This window comes from Bos mutus, chromosome 18 (genome assembly GCF_027580195.1).
Source record: "Bos mutus isolate GX-2022 chromosome 18, NWIPB_WYAK_1.1, whole genome shotgun sequence".
Lineage (NCBI taxonomy): Eukaryota > Metazoa > Chordata > Mammalia > Artiodactyla > Bovidae > Bos > Bos mutus.
The window spans coordinates 27,863,770-27,878,873 of NC_091634.1; the positions used below are offsets into that span (position 1 = coordinate 27,863,770).

The 15,104-nt window shown below is 42.7% G+C and overlaps 1 protein-coding gene across 4 annotated transcripts in view; it reads right to left on the reverse strand.

Annotated features, from left to right (window-relative positions):
• PHAF1 (phagophore assembly factor 1) overlaps positions 1–15,104 on the reverse strand; it is a 29,218-nt gene that overhangs the window by 11,339 nt on the left and 2,775 nt on the right. For all 4 annotated transcript variants that reach the window (XM_070388265.1, XM_070388266.1, XM_070388267.1 and 1 more), the window contains 4 exons: positions 11,568–11,650; positions 7,858–7,941; positions 2,053–2,096; positions 174–253 (listed from right to left, as the gene is read on the reverse strand). In XM_070388265.1, the coding sequence (XP_070244366.1) occupies positions 174–253; positions 2,053–2,096; positions 7,858–7,941; positions 11,568–11,650 (291 nt within the window). The remainder of the gene's footprint in view (positions 1–173; positions 254–2,052; positions 2,097–7,857; positions 7,942–11,567; positions 11,651–15,104) is intronic.

The window sequence follows — 15,104 nt, forward strand, 5'->3', positions numbered from 1 at the left end:
CTGAACTGACTTACTTGGCTGAAAACCATGGGAGAGAGCTTTCCTTCACACCCAAGTACCGGCCCCCAAATCTGATAGGAGCTTTGAGGTTGGGGCTGGCATGGCACCACTTGCCAGATTTATTACTACTGGCTGCTACAGATGACCAGAGGAATCAGATGGACTGGGCTTACCTCCAGGATGGGTTGCACCAAAAGACTGGTCAATCTGCTCAATGGTGGGAGCTATGGCTTGAGAATTGAAATGCACGCCACTGAAAAACAAAGATGCTTTTTAATACCAGGCTTGTAGGATGCACTCACAGGTCATTAGAGACGGTGGCTGGAAGAGTTACTCTTAAAATACATGGGAGTTGAGTCTATAATTATATAAAAATAAAGGTTTAACTATAGAACTTTTAAATAAGAGACAATTAATGAGGTCAGAAATAGTCAATTCTCCTGAGGCTGATACAGAGGATTAGCCCTCTAGGACCTCCCAAGACATCTATGGTGACCAGACCCAGTTCAGAAGGAAGTAAATCCAGCCTTAGCCCCATGGCATTTGGACTTGGATAAGGAATAGTCATAGAAATAGACATTGTTAATGTGTTTTCTCAGAATGCCTATGAGTAGTTTGTCTTGAAAAGGAACTTTCTTAAAAGGGGGATGAACATTTTAAATGCAGGATACAGCCAAGCAAGGCAGCTTGTTTTCCTAAGAAGCAGAAGAACCAGCACTCATCAGCTGGGTGAATGGGTAAGTGGATGGGGAGGAATGATCCCAAGTAAAGGAAAAATAGCTGGGAGGGGGTGGGCTTGGGAGCAAAGAGGAGCATGTGATTTCAGATGATGAGCACGAAGATAAGTCATTTCTAACTTTAAGGAGAATGCTTAAAGGTTAAGAATATTTTTTAAAAAAATGAGTATCACTTATGGAACACCTCTTCATTTTAAACATGTTATTAAGTATAGTTAATTTACAATATTGTGTTAATTTCTGCAATACAGCAAAGTGATTCAATTATATATATATATTCTTTTTCACATTCTTTCTATTATGGTTTATTACAGGATATTGAAAATAGTTTCCCATGCTACACAGTAGGACCTTGCTGTTTATCTAGTCTGTATATAACAGTTAGCATCTAGAGCACCTCTGTTTTTAACCAGGCACTGCGCTATATGCTTTATCAGCATTATCTCATTTAGTTTTCCTAACTCAGCAGCCAGATGTATGCTTTCACTTCTCTGATGAAAAAACAAGCTCAAAGAGGTTAAGTGACTTGCCTAATTTTGCAGAGTAATAAAATGAAGTCATAACTCAAACCGGGGGCAGCCTGACTCTTGACCCCTCGCTTACCCACCAGTGACTCTTAAGAAGGTAAAGAGAAGCCAGACCTTGAGGTATGGAACGCCCCATCAAGACTAAGAGATAACCAGAATTTGTAGGGGTCAGTGCTATTATGCATCTGGTTTATCCACTTCTCTATCGGCAGATATTGCTTGAAACAATCCAGGAACTGATCCCTTTGATATCCTCAAAAAAGGAAGCTTGTTAATGAAGCTTACTGAACAGAATATTCTAGATGCCAGCACAGCAACTTACCATATGGGGGCTGAAATATTTGTGCACCATATAGGCTATTCCCATTTTCATTCTAAAAAGCAGATTTTGCCCCCCTACCTCGCTCCCCTTACAAATAGTGATCCTTTCAGCATTCTCTTTAGCATAGGCCTCAGAGGCAGCTATATCTGGTTGGTCCCACCTTTGTTGGTCATGAAAAGGTAAAAAGGTGCCAAAAGAAGCTGTGCAGGGAACGGCAGCTATGACCCTGGGGACAGTCACAGACTAAGGTCCGGCTTTGTGGCGGGATTAAGGAAACTGACCCAAATGGAAAGTGCTTCATACACAGTGTGTTCTGAATAAGCTTTCCTTCTCCTCCCCAGGAAACGGAGTGGACTTGGAGGCTGCCTGAGGCAATCATGGCAACCGGCTGTAATCCCAGAACTGTTGAGGATAGAAATAAGCCCATGTGTGCCAAGCCTAGGACACAAACCAGGAGAAAACTTACCAGTATTTTAACTTTACTTTAGTCAAGTCATATACTTCAATCACCTAAAAACAAAAAACAAATGTTTAAGATCTATTAGAACTCTGCAGTTGAAAAAGATTAATTAGAAAAGACATTTATAGAGCAGTGAGGAAAAAAATAATCACTAGCTGAAACTGTCCTGAAGCACTACACATTTTGTCTGTCTTTATTTTTAAATCTGGAAGAAAAACCCATACCACACACAGTATAAACTCATCTTCCCCCTCTCTCTAGAGGATGGTTCAACAGATGTCCGTGGACACTCTGGGTCAAGTTTTTGTATCTAGTCTACAGCTGGGTCATACATAAGACTGCACATACCACGCGACAGGACAGTAAAACCCTCCACAAAAACAAATTCAAGCAGCTTGTGACAGTTGTAACCTGTAAGGGGAATATTGAGCCCCTTTTCTTTCATGCTATACTTTGTTGTATTATAAAAACCCAAATCAAGTCACTTTCAAAAACAGTTTCGAAATATTGTGGTTTACCAAAAAAAAAAGGGGGTGGAGGGAGGTGGTCTATCTTATTAGAAAACAAGTCATTTTATTAGCCTAGGTCCAGTGTGACAATATTGCTATATCCCTAATGAAGAGCATCTGGTCCAACCTGGAGAACCTCAGGACCCTTGTGAAGTTTCTAAGGGTTCAGCTGATGAAATGCCAAGAACTCAGGGAGGAGACAAAGGAAAAGGCATTGAACATCCAGCCACTAGTGATGCCAAGTAATCCCCATCTGAAGTCTTTGATGTCCATGGCATCAAAGGCTAGACGTCTAGCCAGTAGCATAGCTGACTGAGGATAGGCAAACCATCTGCTTTCCCCAGCTGGGAGATTTGGCTCCCACCGCAGAAGCACAAGCAGAGCTGGTTCACTCTGTTTGCCCTGACAACCAGGGCTTCATTCTGGGAAGGACTGTGGACACTGGGTGACGGGGCACCTGGCACTGTCACAGGAACAGAGACATAACAGGCAGTTCACTTGTGGTCAGACCTGTCCCCAACTTGGAAAACTACGAGCTGGGCTCTTCTTAACTATAAGGTGCAGCTATTCTGATCCTACATGCTGCTAAGAATCACCGTCTCTGCTGGGCTGTTGGAGCATTTCCATCTACCCTTTCCTATGCTACCAGTATATGCCGTTCACTGGTCCCACCGAGTTAGGCTCTTTGAGGTCTGGCTCATTAGTTTGCACCGACGGGTACACAACACGTGTCAGGGAGTCTGCCTGGGATGAAGCTAGCTAACGGTAATATGAAGCTCAAAAACATGCAAAGAGGTGCTGAGGGAGGTCATGCAAGGGTAGAGGAATAGTTGTGATTCATGACAATATCTTCAGAAAGCTGGGGCATGGCAGTATATTATGCTAAATGGGTATGCCATTTTACTGAGGCCAGGGTCCCAGGCTGCCAGAGGCCTCCGACCCTCAGCCAGAACCTCTGCTCGTGCAGCAGGAGTAGCACTCTGCCCCTCTGACTGCTACCACTATGGCTGACCAACTGGTCTCCCAAGGGCTGCCCATCACTCAGCCGGTGGGCCTCCAGAATATTCTTCCTGTGACACTATGGCACGAGTGACATGAAGGACTCCAAGATGGTCAGCACTCTGGGTCCCTTGCCAGAATCAACAAGCAGATTTTCGCCTATAGATGCTTGCTGAACCATAGGGACAGATAGCTAGGGAAATCTGAAGGCCATGGTTTTCTACCCTCTGGGCTGGAAAAGACCTTGATTTCTCCAGAGAAGTTATGGCAGCAGACAAGATAGGAAAGGAAAAGACAGGTGGCTGTACAAATTGTGACTTGTGAAGCTTCATTCCACAGGGCTCTCTCACAGTCAGGGAGTGAGAGGATAGGGGAACTGCAGGGACAGCAGTGCGGAGAGGCGACTTCTGAAGCCCTTGTATGGTGGGGCAGGCAGACTGGTCAGGTCAGACTTGGTACCTGAGGGATTGCTTCCTCAGTTTCCATACTCTCAGGCAGGGCCCCAGCCCTCCCTTCACAGGGACTCACAGAAGGCAGAGAGATGGTTCTACTCTTATCTCTTTTCCCACTCAAGGGTACTTTGAATTCCTTGCATTTCTGCATAGTATGCTCACACACTTTTATCCCATTTATTTCCCACATTCATCAACAGAACCTAAGCCATTTCTATTCCCAGCAGCCAGTCGTTATGCTCTAGTAATACAGAGTTGAAAGCCTGGTGTCAGGTAGACTGCTTATCTTCTGTCCCTCTGTTGTCTCACAAGTAAGCCATACCACTCATGGGCTTGTTAGGATTAAATTAGGAAATGCATGGGAAGCACTCAGCCACGTGACTAACAGGTACTAAAGTGAAGTTGCTCAGTCGTGTCCAACTCTTTGCGACCCCATGGACTGTAGCCTACCTGGCTCCTCCCTCCATGGGATTCTCCAGGCAAGAGTACTGGAGTAGGTTGCCATTTCCTTCTCCAGGGGAACAGGTACTAAGTGCTCACTAAATATATTTTCCTCACCATGCTGAAATTCTGCCACAGGCTGCCTATCTACCCTCCGCTGTTGCCCATTGAGATTCAGTTCAGTTCAGTCGCTCAGTCGTGTCCGACTCTTTGCGACCCCATGAATCGCAGCATGCCAGGCCTCCCTGTTCATCACCAACTCCCGGAGTTCACCCAAACTCATGTCCATCGAGTCAATGATGCCATCCAGCCATCTCATCCTCTGTCGTCCCCTTCTCCTCCTGCCCCCAATGCCTCCCAGCATCAGAGTCTTTTCCAATGAGTCAACTCTTTGCATGAGGTGGCCAAAGTATTGGAGTTTCAGCTTTAGCATCAGTCCTTCCAATGAACACCCAGGACTGATATCCTTTAGAATGGACTGGTTGGATCTCCTTGCAGTCCAAGGGACTCTCAAGAGTCTTCTCCAACACCACAGTTCAAAAGCATCAATTCTTTGGCGCTCAGCCTTCTTCACAGTCCAACTCTCACATCCATTCATGACCACTGGAAAAACCATAGCCTTGACTAGACGGACCTTTGTTGGCAAAGTAGTCTCTGCTTTTGAATATGCTATCTAGGTTGGTCATAACTTTCCTTCCAAGGAGTAAGCGTCTTTTAATTTCATGGCTGCAATCACCATCTGCAGTGATTTTGGAGCCCCCAAAAATAAAGTCTGACACTGCTTCCACTGTTTCCCCATCTACTTCCCATGAAGTGATGGACCAGATGCCATGATCTTAGTTTTCTGAATGTTGAGCTTAAAGCCAACCTTTTCACTCTCCTCTCTCATTTTCATCAAGAAGCTCTTTAGTTCCTCTTTACTTTCTGCCGTAAGGGTGGTGTCATCTGCGCTTATCTGAGGTTATTGATATTTCTGCCGGCAATCTTGATTCCAGCTTGTGCTTCCTCCAGCCCAGCGTTTCTCATGATGTACCCTGCATAGAAGTTAAATAAGCAGGGTGACAATATACAGCCTTGACGTACTCCTTTTCCTATTTGGAACCAGTCTGTTGTTCCATGTCCAGTTCTAACTGTTGCTTCCCGACCTGCATACAGGTTTCTCAAGAGACAGGGCAGGTGGTCTGGTATTCCCATCGCTTTCAGAATTTTCCACAGTTTATTGTGATCCACACAGTCAAAGGCTTTGGCATAGTCAGTAAAGCAGAAATAGATGTTTTTCTGGAACTCTCTTGCTTTTTCCACGATCCAGCGGATGTTGGCAATTTGATCTCTGGTTCCTCTGCCTTTTCTAAATCCAGCTTGAACATCTGGAAGTTCACGGTTCACGTATTGCTGAAGCCTGGCTTGGAGAATTTTGAGCATTACTTTACTAGCGTGTGAGATGAGTGCAATTGTGTGGTAGTTTGAGCATTCTTTGGCATTGCCTTTCTTTGGGATGGGAATGAAAACTGACCTTTTCCAGTCCTGTGGCCACTGCTGAGTTTTCCAAATTTGCTGGCATATTGAGTGCAGCACTTTCACAGTATCATCTTCCAGGATTTGAAATAGCTCAACTTGAATTCTATCACCTCCCCTAGCTTTGTCCGTAGTGATGCTTTCTAAGGCCCACTTGACTTCACATTCCAGGATGTCTGGCTCTATGTAAGTGATCACACTATCGTGATTATCTGGGTCACGAAGCTCTATTTTGTACAGTTCTTCTGTGTATTCTTGCCACCTCTTCTTAATATCTTCTGCTTCTGTTAGGTCCCTACCATCTCTGTCCTTTATCGAGCCCATTTTTGCATGTAATGTTCCCTTGGTATCTCTAATTTTCTTGAAGAGATCTCTAGTCTTTCCCATTCTGTTGTCTCCCTCAATTTCTTTGCATTGATCACTAAGGAAGGCTTTCTTATCGCTCCTTGCTATTCTTTGGAACTCTGCATTCAGATGCTTATATCTTTCCTTTTCTCCATTGCTTTTTGCTTCCATTCTTTTCACAGCTATTTGTAAGGCCTCCTCAGACAGCCATTTTGCTTTTTTGCATTTCTTTTCCATGGGGATGGTCTTGATCCCTGTCTCCTGTACAATGTCATGAACCTCTGTCCATAGTTCATCAGGTACTCTATCTATCAGATCTAGTCCCTTAAATCTATTTGTCACTTCCACTGTGTAATCATAAGGGATTTGATTTAGGCCCATTTAGATTACTTCTGGTTTTTCATTACTATGAAAAGCCCTGCTATAAATACCTGGCAATATTACCTTCCCATTAATCTTTTTGGGTTAAGTTTCCTACAGTGGATTTACCAAGTTAAAGACAAATGGTTCTTTGTAGAGGTGCTTCCAGATTAATTTCCTCCAATCTGTGATGAAGCCACATTGAAGACCAGCTTCTACCCTTTCTCAGTGTGGGGCTTCTGAGCCAGGTTGACTGAGCCTATAAAGAGAGGCAAGGGTGCTGTGGGGATAAGAGTGTTCACATCAAACTCTCCTTTTTGAAAAGGCAGCATAAACGAAGAATTCTTATTCCATATACAGGTTATTTTTCCATGTGCTCTCTGAACTCAGCAGCTCACTTGAGATGAGATGGTGAGAAGTAGGAAGTACCCAAGCCTTCTAGAAAGGCAGCTCCATAAGCTAAGCAGGACAACAGCTCTGGCATGCCACTGCCCAGAGCCACATTCAACCTTGTGACTCTGAGGCATGAGTCGGATGTCATGTGACTAACCTATCATGTCCAGGCATTTGTAAATAGTACATTAAAAACATCCTGGTCTGAAATAGGTGCTAGTAAACTGTACTTGAATGCCAATTAAGATGTACCAGCAAGTTGTTTGTTTAGATTTCTTTAAAGGGATTTAAGAATCAACTCAGTGCTGGTGGTGTTAAAATCCAAGCCCTCAGTATTTTAGGAAGAATGGTTCCATTTTTCATCTTCCAAATCTTAATTGTTTGACCCAAGAATGAAGTAAAACAATAAGATACAAAAATCTGACTAAAGTCTTCCAGTTCTATTCTGCAGTTAGGCCCCATTTTAAAGGCTCAGGATAATCTATGTCAAATATTTGCCTCCTCTCATTTTTCTATTCAACACAGAAAAGCCTGCTCCCTACAGCATGTTCTCCATATCTTCAACACTCTTTCCCCTTCACCTCTGAGCCCAGAACTGAAGTTCCTCCCAGCCTTTTTCCAACCATCCCAATCTACCCCCAGCTTCTCTCTTTAGGAGGACAGGCACAGCTTCAGTCTCCTATATTGTGGCTGTCTCTGAACCACAAGCTTACTCCCACTCAGGAGTTTCAGAAACATTCCACAACTGCACACATTAATCAGCCTGACATGAAACTTCAGTTGTTATTTATAGTTACCTTAAGTCTCTGATTGAAAGCATCAAACAGTAGTTTGATCCCGTCCTGAGTCAGGTTAAGGATGAGGTCATGGCTTAGAGGAGACTACAAAAAACAAAATAATAAATAAATACACACTCTGAACAACTAATAAATAAATACACACTCTGAACAACTACGTATACTCATCAGCACCAGGTGAATTTGAAACCTTATAACATAAATGCAGTGCACAGGGAGTATCTAAGTGTAGACAGCTGACAGGTTGGTTTGTGAATTCAGTGTCCTCTACTTCCAGTCTGCAGCTGTTGCTTCATAATATTGGTTGTAAAGAGCCTCTTTTCCAGGCTTTGAGTTATTACCTGGGAGAAAAGTCAAAATTATGTGGGCATATAGGCCATTTTCTTTCACAGGTCCAGGGTCTATATTTTTAGCATGGGTTTATTTACTGCTGTCAAAACTACAGAGTAATTGATGAGAAATACAAGCCTTATAAAAGGATCCGCAAGTAATGGTCAGTGCATGTTAGCTGAACTTATGTCCCTTCACTCCCAGGCTGTTTGCACCACTCAAAGGAAATACATGTTATTCTTTGACTCTTTTGCGTCATATTCTGGGACAAAGAAGTGCCTTGTGATCTGATTATGTATGAGATGACACTCTCATTCCCCCACTGCCCAACACACACCATCCCATGTCACGTGCGCCTCTTTCTGCAAAACCCCATCTGAGGTTTAAGGAGTCATTTCTTTATTTGCCCCTTCTGAGTCCTGGGGGGAGGGGAGCAGCAGCAGAGCAATGGACAGAGCTGGCCCTGAGACTTGGTGAGCTGGTGACCTTAAGTGTTTCTCTAAACTTCTGTTTTTTCATGGGAATACCATCATCCCTACCCCTCCAGGGTTGTCATGAGGACAGAGACAGTAGACCAGAAAGCACCAAGCACAGCACTCAGCATATAATACTCTTTCCTAGAATCTGTCCTACCTGCCTGTTTCTGCTGCAAAGCAATCAATTCAAAGTCTGAAGACTCTTTATTGCCCTGAACCACGCTGCCCAGCAGTAGAAGAAAAACACCACCATTCAAAACCCTGTCCTTTCTTAAAACTGGCACATAGCTGTCAAAAAGATTTAGAAAAGTTTCTCTCTTTATACAGCTTCTTAAGGTAGGCCCAGTGATTGAAGGTGGTGCCTGTCAGAGATAGAGATATAGGCTAGAAGGCCAGGTGCCCCTGCTGGTGTGGACCTCACTGGAAAAATTCTCTAGAAAGAGCTTTCTGAGATTAGTTTATACTGTCTACTCCCCTCCACCCCACTAATCTTCACAAGATAGTAGGCCCAGGTGGCTCCATCATGCCTGGCAAACATCAGAAGAAAGAATGTTGTAATTTTCCAGTCGGTCTGTATGAATGTTTTTCTAAAACCAACAAGACTCAAGTAAGATAATGGAATAATGAACCTCACCCTAGGTCACTATCCTCCCTCTATTTCTAAGAGGGCTATTCCACGGAGGTAAACAGGATGAAGCAACATTTCAGCATCTTTAAGGACCTTTGCTCGGAGTATCTGAATTTCTTTACACACTTCCAAGATCTGATCGTTTTTCCCTTGGCATTGCTACAATTTAGGACATAACTAAGCAGTATTCAAAAGCAAGCAAATCATCCTCACAATCAATGTTTTATTAGTACTTTATATCTCCAGAACCAAAATCACATGTGCTATGTGGTGTTTAAGGAGGTCCTTCCAGTTCAATAAAGCTGTCTCTGTTACTTGATAACATCTCTTCCCTCTCAGATGGGATCTACTTGATATGCACATTTAATTTCCAAGCTGTGATCTGCTGGAAACAAGATATTTCTGAAATGTTTACTGGGGTCAAATGATGAAGCAAAGAGACAAATGGGAAAAGAAGGGAAGGAGGGCAACAAGGAAAGGATCCACATTTAAGAAGCACCATATCAGAGCTCTGAGAGGCCACTTCCTCTTGATCCTCATAAAAAGATTATTCTATTATAAGGAAACCATCTGGAGAACCAGACTGGTTATTAACTTGTCACAGCTGTACCACCAAGAAATGGGGAAAGCATGGATCTGAACCGAGGTCTGGATTTAAAACCCTGTTGTTCCAGCTGCTTAGAAGACATTGGGGGAAATTAGCTTAATTAATGCCAGAACAACTATTTGTACCCAAAGACTGGAATGACAGACAAGATAGTGATATAAGAAATAAGCCTCATTTTAAAAATTGGTTAAAAAGTTTAAAGACTACTTTCAACTGTATCTAATCCTGGGTGCCTAAATCTGATTGAACTAAATGTACAGATGGCTACAATCAAGCAGCAAACCCATTATCCCTGTTTTGATGGCTGCTACTTGTCATTGAGTAATTCCCTCATGGTCTAATGCTGAGAGTCAGATTAGGTTAGGTATGATCTGATTGCAAAAAAGAGGAAAAGTCACCATTCTTCATTTTTCTTCAAAGAGAAACCACTTTGGCACTGTGGCTCCACAAACCTCTGCCCACTCCCACAAGTCCTGTGGTTGGCACAAGAATTTCCAAATACTTGCTTGGAAATTAAGCCTTCTCTGTCTCAGAAGGACCTCTCACATGGGCCTCACTAGGCTGTCAGAGGTGCACAATACTGTAAAATGTAATGTCTGGGTATAGGTAACACACTCAACTCTGACACTAAGCCAAATGTGGAAGCCACATAGAAGTCTCAGTCACCTTCACGTCAAAAATAACCTGCCATTTGCTTTAGGATCAGAAACTAATAGAAACAAATGGAACTAAAATCATCAAATGGGTACTTAAAAGGTCTCAGAAAAGGACTGAGAATATCTTGTAGCCTGTGTAGGATCAAAACTATCCCCCAAGGTTTATGACACACAGAGCACCACAAAGGCTGCTCTGTAGGGCAGCACAACGTCCGTGTCCTAGAAGAACCATGGATTCCAAAGAAGTGGTATTTTTAGAGAGTTAAGAAGAATCCTATTTCTAAAGGTCTATAAAAACGTTTGCAACTTTACTTATAAAACCCAATTTAAAAAATCCTGGTATTCAGAAAGTTCTGCACCAGTGCTAACCTAAAATATACTCTTTCTAGAAACTGAAAAGGTCTTTGTAGGCATGTACATTATACTATAAGGGTAGTTCTTGGCACAACATTTAATAAAGATTACCATATGTCAGACAAAAGAAATAAGAGTAAAACATGTCCATTAATTTGAAACCAATGTTTTGCAATTTTCATATTATCAGATCATTCTTATTAAAAGGGTGAACTATACCTGCTTCTTTTCAAGTCTGGGATGTTCTGCTAGCTAGAAATCTGCACTGCAACAATCCTGAATGCAAACCAAAGCAATCAACAAAGCAGAAAAGACTACTTTAAACATGAAAGTGGAAGGGAAGTACCCTAGAAGACCAGACAATCCCTGAAGTGACCTCCCACCGAAAAATCCCCCTTTTAAGGGCCTGCAGGTAAGTCAAACATAATCAAAAAGCAAGTTTGATTATTACTGCTCATCTAAACTTCTGGCAGCACTAGATGATCAAAACTACAAATGTTTCAGAATCAAAGAAAATGTACTTGGTAAGTGACTAAGTGTTGAAGACACTCCCATTCAAACACATTGACCGCCTGTCAGTATCTCCCAGAGCATTAACCTCCAGAGGTGAGTCACTGATTAGGGATGCTATTTCAGTAAACAAATCAGTTACTACTTACCTGTTCACTGTAGAGAACCTGAACATTTTTTATGATGCGACAGTGCTTCTGAAGAATGGCCACCGCCTGAGCCAAAGGCATTCCTGAAATAAAGTAAGGACACCTGTGTGGTTACTTGGGCTATCCATTTACTGACATCTATCAGTGTACTAGGCATTAGTCCTTGCAGTAAAGCCAAGGGTGAGAATGGGAGCCACTAAGGTCTACTGACATACTGAGTAAATAAAAGTTTAATAAGCCCAATAACCAGTAAGATCTAGAGAATAAAGTTAACAGCAAGCACTAATAGAAAAACTGGACTGTATAAGGAGAAGGAGTAAATAAAAAGACTTCCTGGAAATGGGGACTTCTATGCTGATCCCCAAGCAGGCAAAGGGGTTGGAGAAAGTCAAGTCAGTAGGAACCAAAAAGAAAGAAATGCACTGACTACATGACTCTGGACACCAAGATTCTGATTCTCACTCTGCCATGATTACGTATAACCTAGGCAAATCCTTCCTCTTTTCCTTTCTGATATTTGTCTCCTCATTGAGTCAGCAGGAGCAGATGATTTGTAAGCGCTCATTTATAAAGTGAAGAATCATATGTCTACCAGAATCACCTTATTTTACCAAGAATTTCACTGGATTCTCACTTATCAACCCACAAACATCCTCTAAATCTTAACATTTGATTTTTTAACTTATGGCCCATTATAAACAAATGTATATATGCCTCCCTGCCCCAGTTTAAGAAATTGAAATTCCAATGACACCTCAAAGATTCCAGGGACTCATGTGTACTTAGTTGCTCAGCTGTGTCCAACTCTTTGTGACCCCATGGACCACAGCCCACCAGGCATCTCTGTCCATGGGATTCTCTAGGCAAGAATACTGAAGTGGGTTGCCATGCCCTCCTCCAGGGGATCTTCCCAACCCAGGGATCGAACACAGGTCTCCCCCACTGCAGGTGGATTCTTTACCATCTGAGCCACCAGGGAAGCTCAGGGACTCATGGGGAACAGTAAAAGTATGTTTTCACAGAGTGCATTATGGTCCAAACAAGAAGAAACTCGCAGAAACGATCCAAAAGCAAAGTTTCATGAGTGCAAGGACAGTGTCTGTGTTATTCGCTGTTATTCACCACTCTTTGGATCTCCAGCACTGGGGACCCACATAGTGGCTGTTGAATAAACATTTATTTAGTGAGACTGAAGGATTATGGGCTAGGTAATAAGAGAAAGGAAGAGAGACCACCACATGACCTTGGGCCAGGACAGTGGCTCACATTCAAGGTAGTTTACCTCTGTTTAAAGGAGAGATGTGCAGAGAACTCACAGAGAAAGTAGTAGGTTAAAAAAATGTGTGGCCCATCTACATTTAAACGATAATTCAATCCTCCCTTTATTCAATGGCCCATTCTACGGTTTGAAGAAAGTTGGAGTAAACCAGACCTTAAGGTACTTCCCAGCACAAGGCCTGGAACATAGTAGAGACTTAAATGTTCGTTGAGAATATGAACAAGTTGATGCATTCATTCCTCAGCGTTGGCATTCCAGAAATAGAGGAGCATCTACGCTGTCTCTTCCAGGGGAATGGTAAACAACCATGTGGGCAAGAGAGATAATCTCAGGTGCTGATAAAGAGAAGACCACATGGCACAAACCAGTTTCTTGTGGGAGAGTTCTTTCACACCTAACCACATCAAATTCCTGGACTTGGAATCTTGGGTCCTGAGTCATTCAGGAGTAACCCACCTGGAGGAGACAAAGCAGCCACGGTTGACCAGTTGTCACACAGCTGCTAGTAAAGGAAAGCTACAAATGGCCTCTAAAAGGAACCAACTGTGTATATGGCAAAGAAACCAGAGAACTGTTCTAGCTTGAAGAGTTACCTAACCACCCAAAGGGTGTGGACTATATGGTCCGTCTTCTAAACTCTACAAATCCTACACCTTACTCATTACTAGCCTGCTTATAACCCTCCATTGGTTTCCCATTACAGGGGGGATAAAACCCAAACAATATGCCCTCACCCAAGAGCCCTGAATACTTTGGACCTTGTCTACCTCCATCATTCCTTCCACTTCTCACCAAGCCTCCCAGCACACATCAAGCTCTTTTCCACTTTAGGCTTTTGCATTAACTCTGGACTCTGCTGGAATGTTCTTCCCATAGCTAGCTCTTCTCACTCTTCAGGTCTTGGCTCACACTTCACTTCCCTGACTGCCTTATCTAATCAAACCTCCCATCCCATTCATTTATCTGTAAGTCTCACCTTTATGTCTCCTTGCTGATATAGAGCTCTCTGTCTTACAGCTGTATCCTCAGCACTCAATTACCGTGCCCAACACCACAGTAAGTGGTCCTATGTATCTGCTGACCTCTGAATGAGTGAAACAAAACAATCAGGTACAATACCCAGATCCTCTAGCCCTTGTGACCACCCTCCCTCTCTGAGAATTCTCATCCTGTCTCCATCAGTATCTCTCTCCTGCTGCTCCTCTGACTTCCCCAGGTCTCGATATCAGATAATATTCCCTTCTGCTCATCCCTCGTGTACCCAACCACCTAGTTTCTGACTCACATCTTAATCTGTTTTCTGTATAAATCAAAGGCAAATAAAAAGTTGACAGATAAAAAAGCAACTTTTAAATTTTCTTTTCATTCTACCCTCTCCACTGTATTCTGGATCTCAGTATCTCTAACATCTACACAGTCACTCAAGCCAGAAACCTCTAGATTCCTCTTCCTTACCCATCTCTCCAAATTTTCTTCTTAAACCCATGCCCACAACACACTACTAATAGACATCCTTTCCCCCACTGAACAGAGTCTCTCTGATAGTGTCCCAGGAAGGTAACTAAAAAACAAGGAATCTGGGGAACTGATCTCCCACTAGTACATCATGCTCTAATTACAATACCAAATTACTTGCAGCTCCCACCACCCCCCCCAACCCCCATCTATCTTTCCCACTTAAAAAAAAAAAAAAAAAACTGACTGGAAGATATATGTCTATGGAAGTGTAGATGAGAAATCTGGCAGCAGACTTCTGACAGGGCCTTCCTGGTGCTCACTGGCTCCAGGAATAGTACTGGCTCCTGGCTTCTAGAGATTGATAGGAATCCTCCTCTGAAGTCTCAGGTCAGGTCAAGTCTCTTCCATAAAATAAACTATTTTTTAAATAATAAAATGAACTATTTCTGTAATCCTTCCCCTCCACTAGACTAAGTTCTTCAGGGCATATGCCTACTTCTTCTTACTCAATTTTCAATGACTGTAAGCAGAGTCCACAAAATGAGCCTTCAACAGAGTAAGCCACTAGTCTCTCTGGAACAAGGTGATCTCAGAGAAGGCTACTGTCCACTCACTCTTTATTTATTTATTTTTTCACTCACTCTTTAAATTTACCCAGCTTGGGCATCTTCACGATGAGTTAAAAAAAAAAAAAAATTATTGGCGTATAGTTGATATAAAATGTTGTGGTTTCTGCTATACAGCAAAGTGAATCAGTTATATATGTATCTCTCTATATATCTATCTATAGCCATTCTTTT